This window comes from Schistocerca serialis, chromosome 9 (genome assembly GCF_023864345.2).
Source record: "Schistocerca serialis cubense isolate TAMUIC-IGC-003099 chromosome 9, iqSchSeri2.2, whole genome shotgun sequence".
NCBI classification, from domain to species: Eukaryota; Metazoa; Arthropoda; class Insecta; order Orthoptera; family Acrididae; genus Schistocerca; species Schistocerca serialis.
In genome coordinates this window covers 435,218,148-435,239,156 of record NC_064646.1, presented here as the reverse complement: position 1 = coordinate 435,239,156, position 21,009 = coordinate 435,218,148, and the positions used below count along the sequence as shown (strand labels likewise).

General features: G+C 38.8%; 1 protein-coding gene across 5 annotated transcripts in view; it reads right to left on the bottom strand.

The window, feature by feature from the left end:
- Positions 1-21,009, bottom strand: part of LOC126418458 (protein piccolo-like) — a 344,054-nt gene that overhangs the window by 101,871 nt on the left and 221,174 nt on the right. For 2 of the 5 annotated variants that reach the window (XM_050085227.1, XM_050085225.1), the window contains exons 9-11: positions 12,985-13,143; positions 2,970-3,081; positions 451-666 (exon numbers count right to left, since the gene is read on the bottom strand). In XM_050085227.1, the coding sequence (XP_049941184.1) occupies positions 451-666; positions 2,970-3,081; positions 12,985-13,143 (487 nt within the window). The remainder of the gene's footprint in view (positions 1-450; positions 667-2,969; positions 3,082-12,984; positions 13,144-21,009) is intronic. The other 3 variants (XM_050085226.1, XM_050085228.1, XM_050085229.1) reach the window with 3 other exon arrangements.

Here is a 21,009-nt window from a genome sequence, read left to right as displayed (position 1 = left end):
GCGACGGAATCTTCTCAAGAAATTCCAATCACCAACTTTCTCCTCCGAATGCGAAAATATTTTTTTGACACTGACCTACATAGGGAGGAACAATCACCATGATAAAATAAGGGAAATAAGAGCTCGTACGGAAAGATATAGGTGTTCATTTTTCCGCGCGCTATACGAGATTGGAATAATAGATAATTCTGAAAGTGGTTCGATGAACCCTCTGCCAGGCACTTAAGTGTGATTTGCAGAGTATCCACGTAGATGTAGATGTAAACAAACTAAAATTAAATAATAAAAGTACGGTATCATGAAAGATCATGACCAAACAACAAGAGTATATTAACTAAGAGCGATACAGCAATAGTTGGGCACAAGGACAAAACCCTGAAAGATCTCGTCAATGTATACATCTAATACCTAGTATATTTGAAACAAACCATTAAAACAAATGGAACTCACCACAGACACTCTTGAGTTTGTTAATATCAGAGACCAGCTCATCTTCTTCATCTGAAAAGTTTGGTGGAGGTTCCTTTTTCAAAAGTGAACTAGAGAGATCACAATTCAAGTCAACAGCAGATCCCATCTGCACAGCAGATTGGCCAGATCCTCTCTGTGGCACCTCCCCTTCACAATGCCCACGCTCTTCCTCATCAGAGGAAAGCGTCAGGCACACTGTAACAACATCATTGCCATCATCATTGCCATCATCATCGTCACCACTATCATCACTACCATCATCACTACCACCACCAACACCACCACAACCACCACCACCACCACCACCACAATTATTAAGCAACAACAAAAGAAAGGGTTGCATGAGACTGCAAAATTTTAAATGTGGGTAAAATAGAATGCAACATAAATCTATTTCAGTTAACTGCTTCTACAAACAAAAAAAATCTTTCAATTCCAAATACTTTCAAAAAAGTAACGTGAATAATATTTAACGTTATACCATCATCCATAATGAGGGCAATCAATGTGTTTAAAATAGAATTCACTGACATGGCAAACTGTGGCAGCGGGTACGTAAATGTAACACCAACTCTCTCTTTCAAGCATTTGCAACCATAACTTTATTTCACAAGCAGGAACCGAAAATAAATGCAGATTGTGTCTGATACAGTCAGGCAGTTCATCTAATCTAATGTTAGGACTTCAAAACAAGAGATTAGAACACTTCAAAACCAATGCAGGAAAAAAAAAGTGAGCATATATTAAGTTGTATCTCGATATTCCATTTTTGCATTAAATCTTTATTTTCTCACTGTCCAAAAAGTATCAACTGCAATTAAAAATCAACACGGGTCACAGATTACGCAAATCTACACAGGAGTTAGGGAAAGGAAAAGAATAAAACTGATGAGAATTAAAACTTGTAAATAACAGTATTGAACCTTCAAGTTTTAACTGTCAAATGCTTTAAAATTACAAAAGAGACAGAATGGCTGTCCATCACTTACTTACAGGAGGGGGCTTACAGCAAAATATAGTGACACTAAATTGTGGAATTTTGTATCTGGAAAGAGTAGTTGGTTGGGAAAGATTGGAAAATGGTAGGAGCAAGGAGGAGAGTGGGGCAGAAGTTTGAGAAAGATAGAGAAGCTACATCACTGCCAACTGGTAGAAAAATACATACCTTGTGACAATTATTTAAACTATTTTTATTTTGTAGCAATAGTCAACAAAATGTGGGCCAAGATTTGGTAGTCTGCAGCCTTTGACAGTAAAACTAAGAATTCCTTGGTACTTCAAGTAGTGAGAAATGATTTGGAGTTCATGTAGAAACAAAAGAAGGGAGCAACATATAACCACTACGGTGCTAACTTCAGTTTTCTGACATTCTACTGCATTGTGAGTTGTTTTTACTAACAAAATGTGATTCTTTCTTTGTTTTGATATATCCTTCCAAATTAAGTCTTCCATGGTGATTACATGTCAGATTCGATTAGAATCGATTAGTATTATTCTTCCAAGGAGATGACCTGCAATTTGTACTTGTTTCACACATTACATTGGAACCATTCGTTGGGCACTATATATGTATTAATATGTAATTTCAAATAAGACAAGGCTATTAAACATGCATTACCCGAACAGTTACATCTATAGTCTTTTCTCACTTACTAATATTTCCAAATTAGAATATATTTAGTGGCACGCAGCTGACCTTTTCTTGTACTGAGCCACAGCTATTGGCTTAGGAAACATCAACAATGTCATGCCAAAAATGTTGGCACATCTGTCATTACTGTCCCTACTTTGTGTCACATCCTTTACCTAATGAACTTTTACATATCTTTGTGTTGTCTGCTGGCAAATGTAATTTGTTTGTTTACTTCCACATGACATTAATTACTAGGGGGAGGGATGAGAAAAAAAGAACAGAATTGTTTTAGAGTTTACCATGGTAAAGGGACAATAAAATAGAAACTACTTAGCACCAATCAATCACAGCATGCATAATCAACTTGTGCACCAAATTTTCTTGCTTCTGCAATTCTCTGTGGGTTTGTACAACTGTAGTCATAAATTCTAAAATACCAGCTCTGTTTCACGTTATATTACACTTGTGATGTATCTCAACAGTTTTAATTCTATGTAACAGTTGCATTAAAACTGTCCTCAAAACTACATTTGATTTGAAAACAGCATTTCTATACTAAACATGGCCCTACTGAATGTGATACGCCAGTGCTTTCTTCCAACCTCCAAACAGACTTACCCAGCCATTTATAGGGTAACTACAGTTTAACATGGACTCTGAACTAATAATTTTTCAAATTAATAAGCTGCTGCCAGAGGTAGGGAGCAACAAAAATCCTTGCCTGGGTACAAAACAACAAACCTTTGGACGAATAGTCTGTCACTTACCTACTGAGCCATTCTCAGTAGAGCTACAAATACAAAGCAGAATATTGAATTACGAATATTTTAACAAACAAAATTACTCTTGCAGTACAAAAACTTACCTGGTTCATCCACCAGTTTGGCTTGTTTCTTAACAGGCCTTTTTGATGATTTTTTGGCACCTGGTTTTGATACCTGTACTTCCCACTTTTTATATTTATCATGGAACTTCTTCTGAAAAGAAAAAAAAAGAAAACAGACAAATACATAAATTCTAACTGAAAATATCAAACAATTTAATAACTCCAAATGAGTAAAACAAATATAAAATTTTGAATTTTAATTCATCTAATTCATCAGCTGCAGCTTCTGTCCAATGAATAAAAGTACATTTTCAAAGGATAGTTATTATATTACTGGTGACTTGAGGACTCTGCTGGCATGTGATCAGCTTGAGAATTATTTGTGTTTCTCCAAGCTATGAGATCCTGAAGCACTCAGGTCTGCACTAAGATTGCTGTGAGCAAAGCTCTGCCAAGCAAAAATGGCTCTGGCAAAAATGGCTCTGAGCACTATGGGACTTAACATCTGAGGTCATCAATCCTCTAGAACTTAGAACTACTTAAACCTAACTAACCTAAGGACATCACACACATCCATGCCCGAGGCAGGACTCAAACCTGCGACCGTTGCGGTCGTGTGGTTCCAGACTGTAGTGGCTAGAACCGCTCGGTCACCTCCGCCAAGCAAAGTGAAGTTAAGTTCAAGTGTCTTGTGAAACTGTTTGGGATGTGAAAGAGAGACGGTTGTCAGAAGCCATACGGCCGTGAGAGTTTGAGAGAGACTAGTGAAATAACATGGGGAATACCACACTGAGGGTACTTAGGCAATGGCTTCAGGTTACGGACAATATTTCTGTGTCCACAACTTGCAAAATGAACTTTGGTGTGTGTGTGTATATATATACTGATACATCTAAAAACAAAGATGATGAGACTTACCAAACAAAAGCACTGGCAGGTCGATAGACACACAAACAAACACAAACATACGCACAAAATTCAAGCTTTCGCAACAATCGGTTGCATCATCAGGAAAGAGGGAAGGAGAGGGAAAAACGAAAGGATATGGGTTTTAAGGGAGAGGGTAAGGAGTCATTCCAATCCCGGGAGCGGAAAGACTTACCTTAGGGGGAAAAAAGGACAGGTATACACTCACCACACACACATATCCCTCCGCACATACACACGTAAGTCTTTCCGCTCCCGGGATTGGAATGACTCCTTACCCTCTCCCTTAAAACCCACATCCTTTCATTTTTCCCTCTCCTTCCCTCTTTCCTGATGAAGCAACCGTTTGTTGCGAAAGCTTGAATTTTGTGTGTATGTTTCTGTGTCTATCGACCTGCCAGTGCTTTTGTTTGGTAAGTCTCATCATCTTTGTTTTTAGATATATTTTTCCCACGTGGAATGTTTCCCTTAGACACTCAAAAGACATTATTGTAAATGGATTGATGAGATGGTAAAATACTGCTATGAATAGTGACAGCAACCACCGTAAGAGTATAACACTGTTTCACAGATTTTGCAAAGGTGAATGTTATGTAGAATGGGATATGATTTTTTGACTTTTTTTTGTGTCAAAATTTATAGATCAACTTTTCTTCAGATAATGTCTTTTTGTATATATATTACAAGAAAAGATGAAAGAAGATTAAAAATCACCAAATATCTTACAAGCATTTCTTTTCAGCCTTCTGTCAGTGGTACTATGTTACAAGGGCACCTGTTTTCACTGTCCAATAATGTTCACTTAACACAGGGTCACTTAGTACCCAACATTTCATGACAGCTTTCCAGTTATGGTTGGTTGGGGAAGGATGTTGGCCGTGCCCTTTAAAAGGAACCATCCCGGCATTTGCCTCTAGCGATTTAGCGAAATCACGGAAAACCTAAATCAGGATGGCCGGACGCGGGATTGAACTGTCCTCCTTCCGAATGCGAGTCCAGTGTGCTAACCACTGCGCCACCTTGCTCGGTCTTTCCAGTTATGTTTGTACTTTGTGTTTTTAGACATTTTTACATGTGTTTTTAGACATTTTTACAGTGTTATGGCTACTTCCACAGCTAAGTGTGAAGCCAGCTGTTACGATTTTTTTTAATGATGATCTAGATCCTTTATGACATCACTGAGCTCCCCTTACGCCATCTTGTGAATCAAAGCGGCTGTGTTTTGAGAGAAATCTGCATTTTTCTAACAGCATGGTTTTTTATTTACAGAGGAGAAATGAATTGAAACATTACATCACACAGAATGAATTGCAGAGCATGTATTGGAGAAAATAACTCTTGCCTTTTTCCATTGAGACATACATTATTGTTTACACTGGGAATCATAGAGAAATAACAAAAATTAGTATGGTTGGTGAGCCACGTTCAAGTCAAGCACACAGTGTTCCATTTATCCACACACTGAGGATACACAAACACATAGTACAGCAACTGAGTGGGGTCTAGTCCAGATTTCCTTCAATCTAAACACAAGAAAATGCCTTTTTTATGGGGAGACTAAATGAACTCCTCCCTGAAATAATTCCTACAAACTGAAGTCTATTATTTGATCACAATACTATTGATCACTTTATAAGAACAGCAGAATATGCACCCAATCACACAATGATACTGTGCTGTAAATACCACACTATTATCAGGCGGTGCTATCAAATGTTTTGTGATACCTAATATTTAATGAAAAATGCGAAATTATAGGTAACGGATAAAGTTCAAAAAATAGAGCTACTATGGGAATTTCAACATTAGTTTCAAATTCAATGGTATCAAAATAACAAAATATAACACATTTCATTTCCACAAATATTTTATATTGAAAAGTGTAATGGGAGATTTTAATGTGCTAGTAGCACAAACACTGAAGAAAAATTTTACAGCAGGAAAATCTGGATACATACCAGAAACGACAATGACCATACCAAGAATAATTTGCCGACAACATGTTCGTTCTTGATTGATTGAAATCTCAGCACAGACCTCTCCAGCTGCCTGAGCAGCACTGAATCTTATTAGGTTCTGTGACTGACTTATCCTGTGACCAAATGATTCCAAACAGACAAGCCTAAAGTACACTGATCTGTAATAAGTATAATTGCACTGCATGGTACTGAACGCTGATCTTTAACAAAAGAATTGAAACAACAACTCGTTGGCAAGCTCAGGTGGACATCTGAATTAACAGTGTATGATCATGTCATAAAATAAGTTCATAATTTACATGTAGTGTCAATACTGGATAAAATGGGAGAAAGCCATCTATGATGATACGCGCATGTTCTTAGAACAGATGCAACAACAGTGGCAAAGATGTTTTTAGTTTAAGAGTACGTGGTAAATGGACAGTAGGATGGAGTAGTCAGCGATGACTGCACGAACACCTCAAGATATCAGGCCTTTGCCCAGACCAGGTACGAGATCGGATAAAATGGCAATAGTGTCATGAACAGTATAAGAAGCTGCTGGTATGAAGAAAGCTAAAGAAATGGATATTTCAAAGGAAACAACGTAGTATTAAAAAGGCAGCAACAGTTTCAAGGAAATGACAATAACAATATATTTTTAGAATGTGCTGTATTAAATGATTATAATTTTTAATCCATTGAGAGGGTGTGAGAAGAAACATGGTTACTGTCTTGTAATTTTTTTTCCTTTGTATTAATCAACTAGGATCTTAGAACTTCAAATCCTCCTCTTTGTTGTTTCCAATTTTTCCAGTACTACTCAATCTTCTCATTGTGTTGTCTTTCCCTATCTTCTGTCAAAGATGCTCCTGCTCTTTATTTCTTGTCTTGAAAGCACTCTAAATCTAGTACTATATTCTTAAAACAATCTTTTTATATTATTATTATGCTTTGACATTGTTTCTTGTTAGTAGTTTTCTTATCTCTGTAACCAAGTTATTGTTGATTTTTTAATCCAGAAATACAGGAAGATTTGTTTCATTAGCCTTTTCATTCATTCAATATATGTGCAAAAAAGATTAATCTTCGTCCTGCCATTACTTCTGATATTTTACCTATTTTTCATAGATCTCCTTGTTAACAATCATTTTCCAACCAACTATTGTCTGCATTGCACCACAGCCATCTTGCAAGTTCCTCTGTTCTGCCCAGCTTATAATTCTGTCATTTAGCATTAACAAACAAACAAACACACACACACACACACACACACACACACACACACACACACACACATTCTGTTATTTTTCCTACCTATGCAAGTCTTGTTGCAGACACTTGTCATATCATATGCCCCTTCCGTTTTAATACCTATTACATCCACTATAACTATTTTAGTCCACTCTGTTGTATGGTTTCTCCCCTGCAATGTACCTTAATTTCATTTGATTTTCTTCCAAGAATTAGTCACTGACTTTGGTTAAACAATTGAAAGTCCAGGATGAAAGAACAACAATAGAAATGACAGGTTGCAACTCATCACTTAGAGGAGACACAGAATCATAAACAGGCACAAAGAAAAAGAACATTAGAGATATTTTCAGCTTTCAGACAAAGTCTTCCTCCTGAAGTAGAACTCAAACTTTCAAAATAACAACAGTTTACACTCATGGCCACTACCATTGGACACTAAGGCCCGACTGTAACAGCGTCTGATGTGCAGAAATTTAGCTGGGATGGTAGCAGAGATAAAGAGATGATGTGGTGTGGGGGAGGTGTTAGCCTAGTAGAGATAGACAGGAGGACAGGGACCAGCAGAGGTTATCTCCAGGGGACTTACAGGAATGGAGGATTATCATAGGGAGAGTTCCCACCTGCACAGTTCAGTAAGGCTAGTGGTGGCAGTGGAAAGAATTCACATGGCACAGAATGTGAGGCAGTCATTAAAGTGAAGCACATCATGCTGAATGGCATGTTCAGTAACTGTGTGGTCTAGCTATCTCTTTGTCACAATTTAGTAGTGGACATTCATGTGGAAAGATAGGTTGTTAGTTTTCATGCCTACATAGAATGTGGCTCAGTGCTTAGCTAGGTTTGTAGATCACAGTGTTGATTTTAAGGTGGCCCTCCCTTTTCATGCCTGCGACAGGACTGCAGCACATGGGTAGTGGGAGGACATACGAGACATCTCTTGCATCTGGTCAATTGCAAGGATTCCTGGGTGGTGGTGTTTTATTAAACACCTATATTTTTTAGCCCATTGTTCTATCTTCTAGTGATCTCCTAGTTACTCATCACTCTTTTTACTGTTGGTAAGTCCTAAATTTTTTCTGTCACTTTAGTAATTTGTACCTGGGATTCACACAATCACCTTTTTTAGTTGTCTCAATTTTTCTCTAAAATTTTCTATTTTCTTTTGAAATGATGGCTCTGCTGGAGTCCTTTTTGTTTTAGATATGAGAAGTCATATTTTAACCTCATAGAGATAATGATCTGAATCAAATTCCCCATTTCTGGTCACTTTAACATCCATAATATCGTTTGAATTCCTTTTGAATGTGGTGATAAGATCCAGTTGAAATTCTTCTAGATTTAGATTTTGAGATATCCAGGCTTGGGCTTTTCTTGGTAATCATGTAGGGACACCAGTTTTTAACGGGGAAATGTTACACATACTGATCAATCTTTCCCCATTTCTGTTTCTTCTGAAATGTGCTGGATATTCTCCTGCAATATTCTTAACTTTCTTTTCATTTCCCTTAGCAAACTGACATCACTAAGGAGCATTTCAACACTTTTTAGGTATGGAGAGATTTCAGATCAAAAGGACTCCAAAACTGATTTACTTCCAGAAAATTTCTTCTGTTGTCTTCATTTATAAGTGCATGGCAATTTATAAGGATATAGCTTTTATTCTTGCACTTTGTAGTAGGAACCAGATGAAATCAAATCTTGGAGAGAATTACATTTCATCAATTGTTGTTGTTGTGGTCTTCAGTCCTGAGACTGGTTTGATGCAGCTCTCCATGCTACTCTATCCTGTACAAGCTTCTTCATCTCCCAGTACTTACTGCAACCTACGTCCTTCTGAATCTGCTTAGTGTATTTTTACCCTCCACGCTGCCCTTCAATGCTAAATTTGTGATCCCTTGATGCCTCAGGACATGTTCTACCAACCGATCCCTTCTTCTAGTCAAGTTGTGCCACAAACTTCTCTTCTCCCCAATCCTATTCAATACCTCCTCATTAGTTACGTGATCTACCCACCTAATCTTCAACATTCTTCTGTAGCACCACATTTCAAAAGCTTCTATTCTCTTCTTGTCCAAACTATTTACCGTCCATGTTTCACTTCCATACATGGCTACACTCCATACAAATACTTTCAGAAATAACTTCCTGACACTTAAATCTATACTCGATGTTAACAAATTTCTCTTCTTCAGAAACGCTTTTCTTGCCATTGCCAGCCTACATTTTATATCCTCTCTACTTTGAGCATCATCAGTTATTTTGCTCCCCAAATAGCAAACCTCCTTTACTACTTTTAGTGTCTCATTTCTTAATCTAATTCCCTCAGCATCACCCGACTTAATTCGACTACATTCCAGTATCCTCGTTTTGCTTTTGTTGATGTTCATCTTTTATTCTCCTTTCAAGACATTCCATTCGACTGCTCTTCTAAGTCCTTTGCTGTCTCTGACAGAATTACAATGTCATCGGCGAACCTCAAAGTTTTTATTTCTTCTCCGTGGATTTTAATACCTACTCCGAATTTTTCTTTTGTTTCCTTTACCGCTTGCTCAATATACAGATTGAATAACATCGGGGAGAGGCTACAACCCTGTCTCACTCCCTTCCCAACCACTGCTTCCCTTTCACTTCCCTCGACTCTTGTAACTGCCATCTGGTTTCTGTACAAATTGTAAATAGCCTTTCGCTCCCTGTATTTTACCCCTGCCACCTTTGGAATTTGAAAGAGAGTATTCCAGTAAACATTGTCAAAAGCTTTTTCTAAGTCTACAAATGCTAGAAACGTAGGTTTGCCTTTCCTTAATCTTTCTTCTAAGATAAGTCGTAAGGTCAGTATTGCCTCGTTGGCTTCTACTAGTTTTTCCATTCGTCTGTAAAGAATTCGCGTTAGTATTTTGCAGCTGTGGCTTATTAAACTGATTGTTCAGTAATTTTCACATCTGTCAACACCTGCTTTCTTTGGGATTGGAATTATTATATTCTGCTTTAAGTCTGAGGGTATTTCGCCTGTCTCATACATCTTGCTCACCAGATGGTAGAGTTTTGTCAGGATTGGCTCTCCCAACACCATCAGTAGTTCTAATGGAATGTTGTCTACTCCCGGGGCCTTGTTTCGACTCAGGTCTTTCAGTGCTCTGTCAAACTCTTCATGCAGTACTGTATCTTCCATTTAGTCTCTTCCATTTCCAGAATATTGTCCTCAAGTACGTCACCCTTGTATAGACCCTCTATATACTCCTTCCACCTTTCTGCTTTCCCTTCTTTGCTTAGAACTGGGTTTCCATCTGAGCTCTTGATATTCATACAAGTGGTTCTCTTTTCTGCAAAGGTCTCTTTAATTTTCCTGTAGGCAGTATCTATCTTACCCCTAGTGAGACAATCCTCTACATCCTTACATTTGTCCTCTAGCCATCCCTGCTTAGCCATTTTGCACTTTCTGTCGATCTCATTTTTGAGACGTTTGTATTCCCTTTTGCCTGCTTCATTTACTGCATTTTTATATTTTCTCCTTTCATCAATTAAATTCAATATTTCTTCTGTTACCCAAGGATTTCTATTAGCCCTCGTCTTTTTACCTACTTGATCCTCTGCTGCCTTCACTACTTCATCCCTCAGAGCTACCCATTCTTCTTCTACTGTATTTCTTTCCCCCCATTTGTGACAATTGTTCCCTTATGCTCTCCCTAAAACTCTGTACAGCCTCTGGTTTAATCAGTTTGTCCAGATCCCATCTCCTTAAATTCCCACCTTTTTGCAGTGTCATAACCAACAGATTGTGGTCAGAGTCCACATCTGCCCCTGGAAATGTCTTACAATTTAATACCTGGTTCCTAAATCTCTGTCTTACCATTATGTAATCTATCTGATACCTTCTAGTATTTCCAGGTTCTTCCATGTGTAAAACTTTCTTTTATAATTCTTGAACCAAGTGTTGGCTATGATTAAGTTATGCTCTGTGCAAAATTCTACCAGACTGCTTCCTCTTTCATTTCTTTCCCCCAATCCATATTCACCTACTATGTTTCCTTCTCTCCCTTTTCCTGCTCTCGAATTCCAGTCACCCATGACTATTAAATTAAATTTTCGTCTCCCTTTACTACCTGAATAATTTCTTTTATCTCTTCATACATTTCATCAATTTCTTCATCATCTGCAGAGCTAGTTGGCATATAAACTTGTACTATTGTAGTAGGTGTGGGCTTCGTGTCTATCTTGGCCATAATAATGCATTCACTATGCTGTTTGTAGTAGCTTACCTGCACTCCTATTTTTATTCATTATTAAACCTACTCCTGCATTACCCCTATTTGATTTTGTTCCTCCTGCCACCGAACTTCACTAATTCCCACTATGTCTAACTTTAACCTATCCATTTCCCTTTTTAAGTTCTCTAACCTACCTGCCCGATTAAGGGATCTGACATTCCACGCTCCGATCTGCAGAACGCCAGTTTTCTTTCTCCTGATAACAATGTCCTCTTGAGTAGTCCCCGCCCGGAGATCCGAATGAGGGACTACTTCCGGAATATTTTACCCAAGAGGACGCCATCATCAATTATGATAGTAAATATAAATGTCATATGGTATTGTTGGCTGATATATCCCAGGGAGTGGGTACAATTTTGTAACTGAAAGTGTGTTCTTAATCCGAGCACAGTGGCCTCTTTCTTTGTTGATTGGGAGAGTTGTGTCACGTGTGTGTGTGTGTGTGTGTGTGTGTGTGTGTGTGTGTGTGTGTGTGTGTGTTTTGTATGAAGCTGATAAGAGAAGGGTGATGGTGAAATCCTGTGCCAACAAATAGCTTACTCCTTTTGAACAGCACCGCTATTCCTGCCATTCCGGGGGAAAAAAAGCTTTACCAGCTATGCACAGTCTTTCTTCTCAATAGCCATTGCATTTCATACAGGAAACTTTTACCTTACAACCATTTACACCAACAGTCACTTCACAAAAGAAATCAAGAAGCATTGCCAACTGATAAACAGCATACTGTAGTCGAAACAAAATACATTTCACAATCTGACTGCTTACAGTGCCATATATTCACCTTGTGGCAGAAAGTGGAACTATTAATACTCTGCAAGCTCAATAGTTAATGAACATACCCACAATGTTTCAGGGCGCTGCTAAGTATGCACCTCACACTGAGGCCCTCTGAGGACCATCAATTTATAACAATTTATAACCACTTGGTACTAAACCCAAATAAATGCCACAGAAATTATGTGCAATTTCAAAATATGTGATGATATAATATGCAGGATTTCGATACAATAAACAATTCTGTGGTGTTTTCAGCCAGAGGTCATGCCATCAAAGTTAGGTGAGCAGACAGCACCACAAATATTTGAATTAAGCACAACTAGGGCCTGGGGTATTAGCTAGCATGCAGATGGTAAAATACCCCAAAGTCAGGCCTATATACTGTGATAGGAACGTATTCACAATCTGGCTCCTTACCCTCAGACAGCCAAGCTGCATTAGCCTTTAGTAACACAGCATGTAACAGTAATTTCAGTAATCTTATAACTTCAAGGAATCTATCACTAAACTAAAGAACACTGGACAGTAACTTTTTGGGCATCCAATCAAAATGAAAATTTCATTTTTGTGCTTCTAACAGTCTACATCAGGCAGTATGAACAGCGGTTTTTGTCTGTGCCTGTTATTTGGACTTTGCCCAGGTTGTGAAGGATGGTTGGTATCAAATCTCTATGTACAGATGTTAGCAGTCCGTTGAACCATAAAATATAACAGTCTAACACTATGAGATATGTATCACGTAACTTCAAAGGACGCAAACAGATTTCACAAAGACATAACTGTTATTCTCTTTTTATATTTTCCAATGACATTATTAATGTGTTTCCATTACAGATATGAAAAGAAATTTTCATAATGTAATCTCCCCACCTCCTTAGTTCCAGTTGGTAATCCTGTCACACCCTGTGATGGTAGTGCTTTAACGTTGTCGGGCAGCTTTCGCGTGCAACGTTGACAGCAGTTGAAATCATTGGAGGTGTAGCCACAGTAGTGGCACAGTGCCAGCATTCCATCCACATATTTGGGCTCCTTCACAAACAATGATTTTTAAGAAATAGAGAGATATGTTCCATATTTAGTGATAACAAGATGTCAATGAGCTTAGCTAAAGTATTTATCTAAAGTAAATGAAAATGTTGCAATCAGAAGGTAAATTGTTTTGAACACATATCAGTAAAACAAATGTACTGACATTTACATATCAAGTACTGAAAATTAATCAATCATGCAAGTTTTCTCACAACACCTAAAATTTTATAAACATTATCTAATGAAGCTGTGTGAAACATTTTTATAGATGCTCTGACAACTACCATGTGTGATTAATATTGTTCTTATCCTACGTGTCTGATCTGCAGCTTTCCTGGCATGAAAAATGCTGAACAGATGATGTAATATCTATTTCATATCTGAAATAGTTGTGATCTTCAGTCTGAAGACTGATTTGGTGCAGCTATCCATGTCAATTTATTCTGTGTCAGCCTCACTGCTACCTCCAATCTAAAACCATTTAAACTTTCTTACTGTAGCCAAGACTTTGTCTCCCTTACAATTTTCACCCCTCACTTCTCTCCACTGCATAACTGACTAAATTATTATCTGCCAGGTCTGTAATATAAATAAAAAGAACAGCAATGGTCCTAACGTACTTCACAAGAGCACATCTGAAGTTATTTCCACTGCTGTGTCCTCCCTATCAAGAAACCGCAATTAAGGGCACAGAGTTTGTTCATATCCCACGTTAGCACACTTCTGTTAATAAATGATGGTATGATATCAAGATAAATGCTCTTCAAATGTCAATAAATACTTGAGACATCTGAGTGTCTTGATCCATGGCTTTCAAGGTGTCAGTGAGAAAAGCACAAGTTGAGTTTCCCATGACCAATGTTTTCAGAACCCACATTGGTCAGCACAGAGGACAACATTCTGTTAGGGATACCTCAGTATGATTGAGCTCAGAACATAATTTTGGATTCTACTACCGATGGAAACCAATAAGACTGGATGGTAGTTTTTGGTCACTTCTGCTATGCTTCATGTGGATAGGTATGACCTGTGCTTTCTGGATAAAATGGGAGATACCTCTTAATACAAATTCTGCACAGAACATGACAGGGATGACATCAGGCCTTGGAGCGTTGTTCAATTTTAGTGATTTCGGCTGTTTCTCAATGCCAGTGACTAATATCTACATTGTACAACAAAATTAAAGCACCATTTTTCCGAAACATCGTAGCTGCCTCTCACTGCAATGCATAAGTTTGAAATTTGGTTTATGGCACCTACAACCTTCCTCTGTAGTGGTTCACCCTGTGACATCACCCTTGGGCCCAGCAACACCTCAAACAGCAAGGTGTTGACACACATGAAAAAAGCTCACAGTTCAGAAGTTCATGTGAGTTGTGAAGTTAGTTAATAATTTCAGACTGACACCAAATTTCACCACAATTCTGCCCAATGCTGCTGTAGATGTGGCACATGATGAGAAGGTTGTCACATGCTCTCTTACCCACATACCACCGATTCTTTTGCCATCTCAGTATTGACACCCAGCACTGAAATCATGTAGTTTTCCTATGGGTGGCCAACGAAAACATTCAGACACACCACCACTCACAATTGACACAAAAAAGCCTCAGGGGGGTGACAATAGGGCATTAATGAAACCACCCCTTCCCCAGGGTCATTGAGTCTTTCATAGATAAAAACAGTTCACAGTGCAATGGGCAACAGGAAGATGTTTGTCACATTCTTTGACATTGCTGACACCCCAGACATTTCAACCGTTCTCTAATGACATTCTGGGGCTGTTATCACCATTTAAACTGATTGCACCCTTTTGGGGTGGAGTATGACTGCATCTTTTGCTCTTGTGTAGAGGTTGGAAACACTAGGGAGCATTCAAAACCATTCGGTGAAAGCTGCATGTGATCCAAAGCAATAACGGGTACTTCAGCTTTTTCATCCCTCCTGTTTTCCACCATCCTATAGAGTTATCACATGGGATTGCAACATTAACATGGGTGTGTAAAAAACAGCAAAGGGTCCCCAAGTCACTCCAGTTTGGGAACACACACAGTGCCATCCGCTCAACTTTGTTGAGCACATTAGAAATATAGCTGTCAGAAATTTCAACACCCAATTAGCCTGATGGTTAGGGAACCCCTTGATACCCTTGGGTGCAGTCTGCCTATCACTAAGCACCAGAGCAGCTGCCAGGCTGAATTAGTCAGTACCTAAAACTACCTCTTGGCCTAAAAAAGCCATGTGCACTCCACACATACACTGATACACGAGTAGCTGCTTCCTTTGTGTAGTGCACCCCTGACCTATCAAGGAGTGTGTTACAATTCTCCTCACAATAATGGAGATCCCGAAATGTGCAGTCAAGACCATAAAAGAGGGCTGGAACCCTCCAGTCGACTCCAAACCAAAGGACCATGATAACGTGGGAACAATGCTGCAAATTGCAAGATCTGCTTGCACCTCACAAGGAACGCAACCAGCTTTCACCATTTCTACCAGCTGCCCATATGAACTCAGGGTGGCCTCAGAACAAAACCAATAGACTCTAGTCACAACTTTCCGAGGACTGCACACTGCATCCTCGGAAGCCACAGCCAGGCCACCTCCACATCTCTGATGAGGCCTCCTGACAGACATACTGAGTGCACACTGGCTTTCTTTCCAACCATGACCGTTATTTCTTTAAGACATTCTGTCATACGCATAATATTGGTGCTCCTGATAATGGGCAAAGAGCACCCCTGTGTGACTGCTCAGACCCTGCTAAATGCGCTGCCACCTGTCCACTCCCCATGTGAATGGGCAACACCTAACAGCCAGCCTCCAAACCACCCCTCTGCTTAGAGCGAACATGTCATCAGCTGTCGCTCACCCTGCAGTGAGGGTGGATCCACAATATCGGGTACACTAGGAGGTGCCTTGGCAGCAGAGCCCATGGGTAGTACAACTGAGGTGTCGCATGTAACATGCCACATCCTCTGCCACAGCTACACACCAGGCACCAATCTAAAGACGGCCCATCATAACCAAAGGTGCCTTCAGCATGAACTGCGGGCAGCTCCTCCTGCATATGCACACAGTATTCTATTCTAGCATGACTAAGTTACATAGAAAACTATAAATACACAGATACTTAAATATGCAGCTTGCTACCATCCTGATGTGTCACACATGGACAATGCCACCTTAACAATCAGTGTAGTTGGCCATTCAAAAGAAATGACAACAACCCTACAGGCTGTCCGGCTACACTTTACTGTCATAAAAACACAAGATTACACCTCTTAAACAGAAAAACCAGGTGCGGAATTTAAGAATTAGATTATTCAATGTTGCAGGTGCATAATGAGTGACAGTTGGAATCTGACTGATATACTGGTTGATGGCAGGGACTAGTGAAGATTGAGACTGAGGGAAGGGGTGGGGGAGATTAGGGAAACAAAGGATATGTTACAGAGTTCCCGTCAGTGCTCGCACAGTCAAGCAGTCAATGGAGTAAAGCACATGGTGTTAGCAGTATGTTCAGCAAATGGATGGTACAGCTGTCTCTTGGTAACAGTTTGATGATAGCCATTAATGCATACAGACAGCTTCTTAGAGATCATGCCCATGTAGAATGTTGCACAGTTGCACTGATAAATCACATGGCTCCTTTCACAAGTGGCCCTGCCTTTGATGGGATAGGAGATGCCTTGACAGGACTAGGAAAGCTCGTAGCTGGATGATGATGGAACAGGGCTTGCATCAAGGTCTATTGCAGAGATACGAGTCATGGGGGAAAAGGGTTGGGGGAAGGTGTGGAATAGGGATTGTCAAGGATATTTGATAGGTTGGGTGGTTAGCAGAATATCACTGTGGGAGAACAGTAGGGAGATATTTCTCATTTCAAGGTATCAAAAGTAGTTGAAACCATAAAGAACATGATTCAGTTGCTTGAGTCCTAAAAGGTACTGAATCACGAATGGGGTGCTCTAGTAGATATATGAGGAATGGTAAGTGACTAGGGACACAAGGCACAGGAGGTCATTTGTAGATAAGGTTCAGAGGGTAATCTTGGCCGTGAAGACCTCTTTGGGGCCCGTGGCACATTTAGAAAGGGATTTCTCATCACTACAGATGCAACAACCCTGGCTGGTTAAGTTGTATGGTATGGAATGGGTGGCAGCTGTAGAAGTGAAGATATTGTTGACAGACAGTAGGTTTGATGTGGATGGTATTATTGATATAGCTATCATTGAAGTGGAGGCAGGGTGTATACGCGGCCCAGGAAAAAAATTTCCGGATTTTTCTCGGATTTCCCCGGTTAAAAATACACTTTCTCCCAGGTGAAAACAGACTTTTCCGTGTTAAGTGACAATATATTTTCCCTCGAAACTGCAAAACTTGTCAATTCTTTGAATGGTTATGGTTTTATACACGGGTGTAGAATTTCCCAGCACTTTAGAAAACGAAACTCAGGGAAAAAGACATGTTTTGGAAATATCTTTGATGTGCAGCAACATGTACGCTGCGTATTTTCGTCTTACGAAAGTATACATTGGAATTCCACTAAATGCTGCACGTTACTTTCCAAATCATTTAAATCGAGGTTGTGATGCGCTTTTGTAAGCCAGTCATAGCTCATCATGTCATGTGATCTCGCCAGCCAATGACAGCTAATATTCAGAGCATAGGACACATGATGTAGTCAGCCAACAGCAACATCATCACTGTTACGTAGCACAAACAGGGAAAGTTAATAGTTTACATAAATATACATAGTGTTGCTACAAGAAAAGCAAAGCTTTCATATATAATATTGATCTCTAAGGTTAATAAGCTTCAAGAGAAGCTAAGCTTTCGCGTATAATGTTGATATTTTTTTCATGTTTTACACTTTTAGATATATTACACAAATGTGCCAGTAAAATTTTTAATAATGACTTAAATGTCTGATCTTCAAGGTTCGAAATTCTTCTAAATGGCTCATTAAAGAGTTGATTTTTAAATGAGAGTCAAACGCTCTGTGATTTAAGAAATAAATGGTACATTCTTGCACATAGTTCAACTTACGTAAAAGGATATTTCTTTTCAAACCACCATTTGCAATATTTTCCTGCGACCTGTTAGAAATAGGTTCATTTCAGCAGTTGCCAGAGAGCGCAGATAACAGGCAACACCGCACTTGCACAGCTACCGTAACGTTGGAAGCCCGTATGTACGTACGTGTAAAACACTGAAAGATCATACACTATGTCATATAAGAAACAAGACATCAGAGGATACTCCAAGAGCATGGAACTTCGTGAATCATACTAAAATGTGCACATTTAAATTGTATACTTAAAGTCCACATTCGTATGTTCAGATTCCCAATGAAGTATACCTCGACATGATATTAAGCTTTTCAGTGTGGTTTTTGGGATGTAAATTTTATTGGAGCATAAGTACTGTATTATATCATGTTTGGTTCTTTATTATGGCATAATGCCATATGTGCTAGAAGATGAAAACGTGCACTTGAAATGCAGCGAACAGCTGAAACTAGCCAGTACTGTGGAATTACACATTTTGTTTCAAATACATTGACTGCCTCTGTGGAAAAGGTTAATAAAAAGTCAAATTTCTTTAGCAAACAGACAAAAATAACTTCATTGTTCTGCAAGGCAATTAATGCTTGACTGTCAGAAAGGTGGAAATATAATAAAATCTGAAACTAACAGCATATTTTAGCCTTCCGTAATTATGTGAATGTATTTTAATTCACTTGATAGCTCCCAGCCACAGATATCCGTTTTGTTTTCATTTGACGTGAGAGTAAACGAAGGGGAAACAGCAAAATCACTAAATGTAAACACAGGTCACAAGGAGACTACCCGCTATAAATCAGACTGCTCTTCCCATCAGCCCTGGATCTGCGATATTTGCTAACCAGGCCAACATTAAAATAAAAATACATAAATTAATTAATTGAAAAATAAAAAAATAAATAAAAAAACGAATTTTCAGAAATATGTTCATCTTCTTGTGCACATCTTTCTGGGAAGTCTGAAACATGAAACAAATGTAAGACATGTTATTTGGTCTTAAGTGAGCCAAAGTGCAGTGCCACGCCTCTTCATACAGCATTCTTCTATCGCGCGTTACTGTATTTCGCTCTGTGGAATTGAAACGTTTATATTTTGTAATGGATGGCATCGAAATATATTCAGGACAATGGAAATTGAAATGTCCTGTGGTGCCTCTCCTGCTCCCAATCGGCCAGTTTGACAGCCTGCCACTCTTTAAAAAAAGATCTCCCAATTAATAGTGGATGGGATTATTTGTAATCGGGAGAACAAGAACTCTTTAGAAAATTGGCACTCTTTATTGCCTATTAGCTAACAACTGGCTGTTTTGTGTGACATAAAATTAAATATATGATACATAAAACCAATAAACGCAAGAGACAAGCAAGGAAGTACACATTTCTTCAATCCTTAGCTCCTAGCATTTTTTTCCTCTCTAATCTTGCTACAGCTTTACATGGCGTGCTTTCCTTTCTGCGAAAGAATCTATTACCTCATCAAAGTCTGTCAACCATTTCGCTATATGAAAAATCTATTTGTTGTTATCTAATACTTAAAAAGCTGTTAATACAGATAATACCCAAGACTGGTGTGGTTTCTTGATCTGATTACCTCTATTTTGTCACCGTCTACTAGATAAAACAAAATAGGTCTTTCTAATACTGCAGAAATTTTGTCACACACACCAAATAAACGAGACTGTTTTGGCACAAATGGTCATTTTTATAACAGGACAGAATATAATTCGTGAAGTACCAATATCAAATGCCTATTAGGCCTACTACAAGCAGAAAGCTTTATGTTAGGAAATAGTTTCACATTTCATTCATACGCACCAGTTTCTCAAATATGAGATTGAAAAGTAGTATTACAAAATTTTTATATAAATTTGGAATTGCCTTATTCTTCCACAATTTGTTTGATGTCCCGGTTTCTTCTCATTCCTTGTTCTAACAAACAATCTGTAGCTATTCCTGCCATTGTAAAAATTTGTTCGCCAATTAACTTCACTAGCCCTTCCAGAATCACAGGTTTAGTTATCCCATAATTATTCTCTGGTTAGGCATTGTTCCATGTTCATACAACACGTTTTCCACGTTACTTCCAGAACAGAACTTAAGCGGCTGCTAGCTGAGGACTGTACAACTGGTCCTTACTAGTGTAGCGATCTAACCAAAAATTTTCTGTCAAAATTTCATTTTCTTGGATACACAGAGAAGATAATCCATAATCTTTCTCACTCGTTGTTCCTTTATTTCCATTCCGGTAGTCTGAATCTATGGATTTCGCTAGTAATTATAAAGATGCTGATCTTTCGCAAACTCAGTCAACCACATAATCAGACAACGATTGGCATTCATCTGTTCGGCTTTACTCCGCTCAGCTCGTGTAGCCCACCCTTTTGTCTGCGGAAAGTTTATTTCTAGATGTGACGAGGATTCTCCTGACAGAAATATCACGTACATAATGCAGGCATTCAAAAATCAACTTACGATTCATTCAGAAATCAACTTAAAATGTGTTAAAAAAACCAACAGGGATTAATTTCAAAATCATATGAATAATCTATAGACCAACATGCGCTGGATGCTAGGCACTTTCTGAAACAAGGTTTTTTTCCCCCCCTCAAGAATATGAATTTGGTGCCCCTTCTTCCTGGTAGCATCTAGCTGCTTGCTGCAACTGCTTGCACATGCAACAGCCACACTCCTGTAGCCAGAAGCAGGAGAATCTACAACTCAAAACGCGACTCAACTGTGCATGCATAAGCATGCTTATAACTGATAAAACGAATCTAATGTAAACAGTTGTGGCTTCA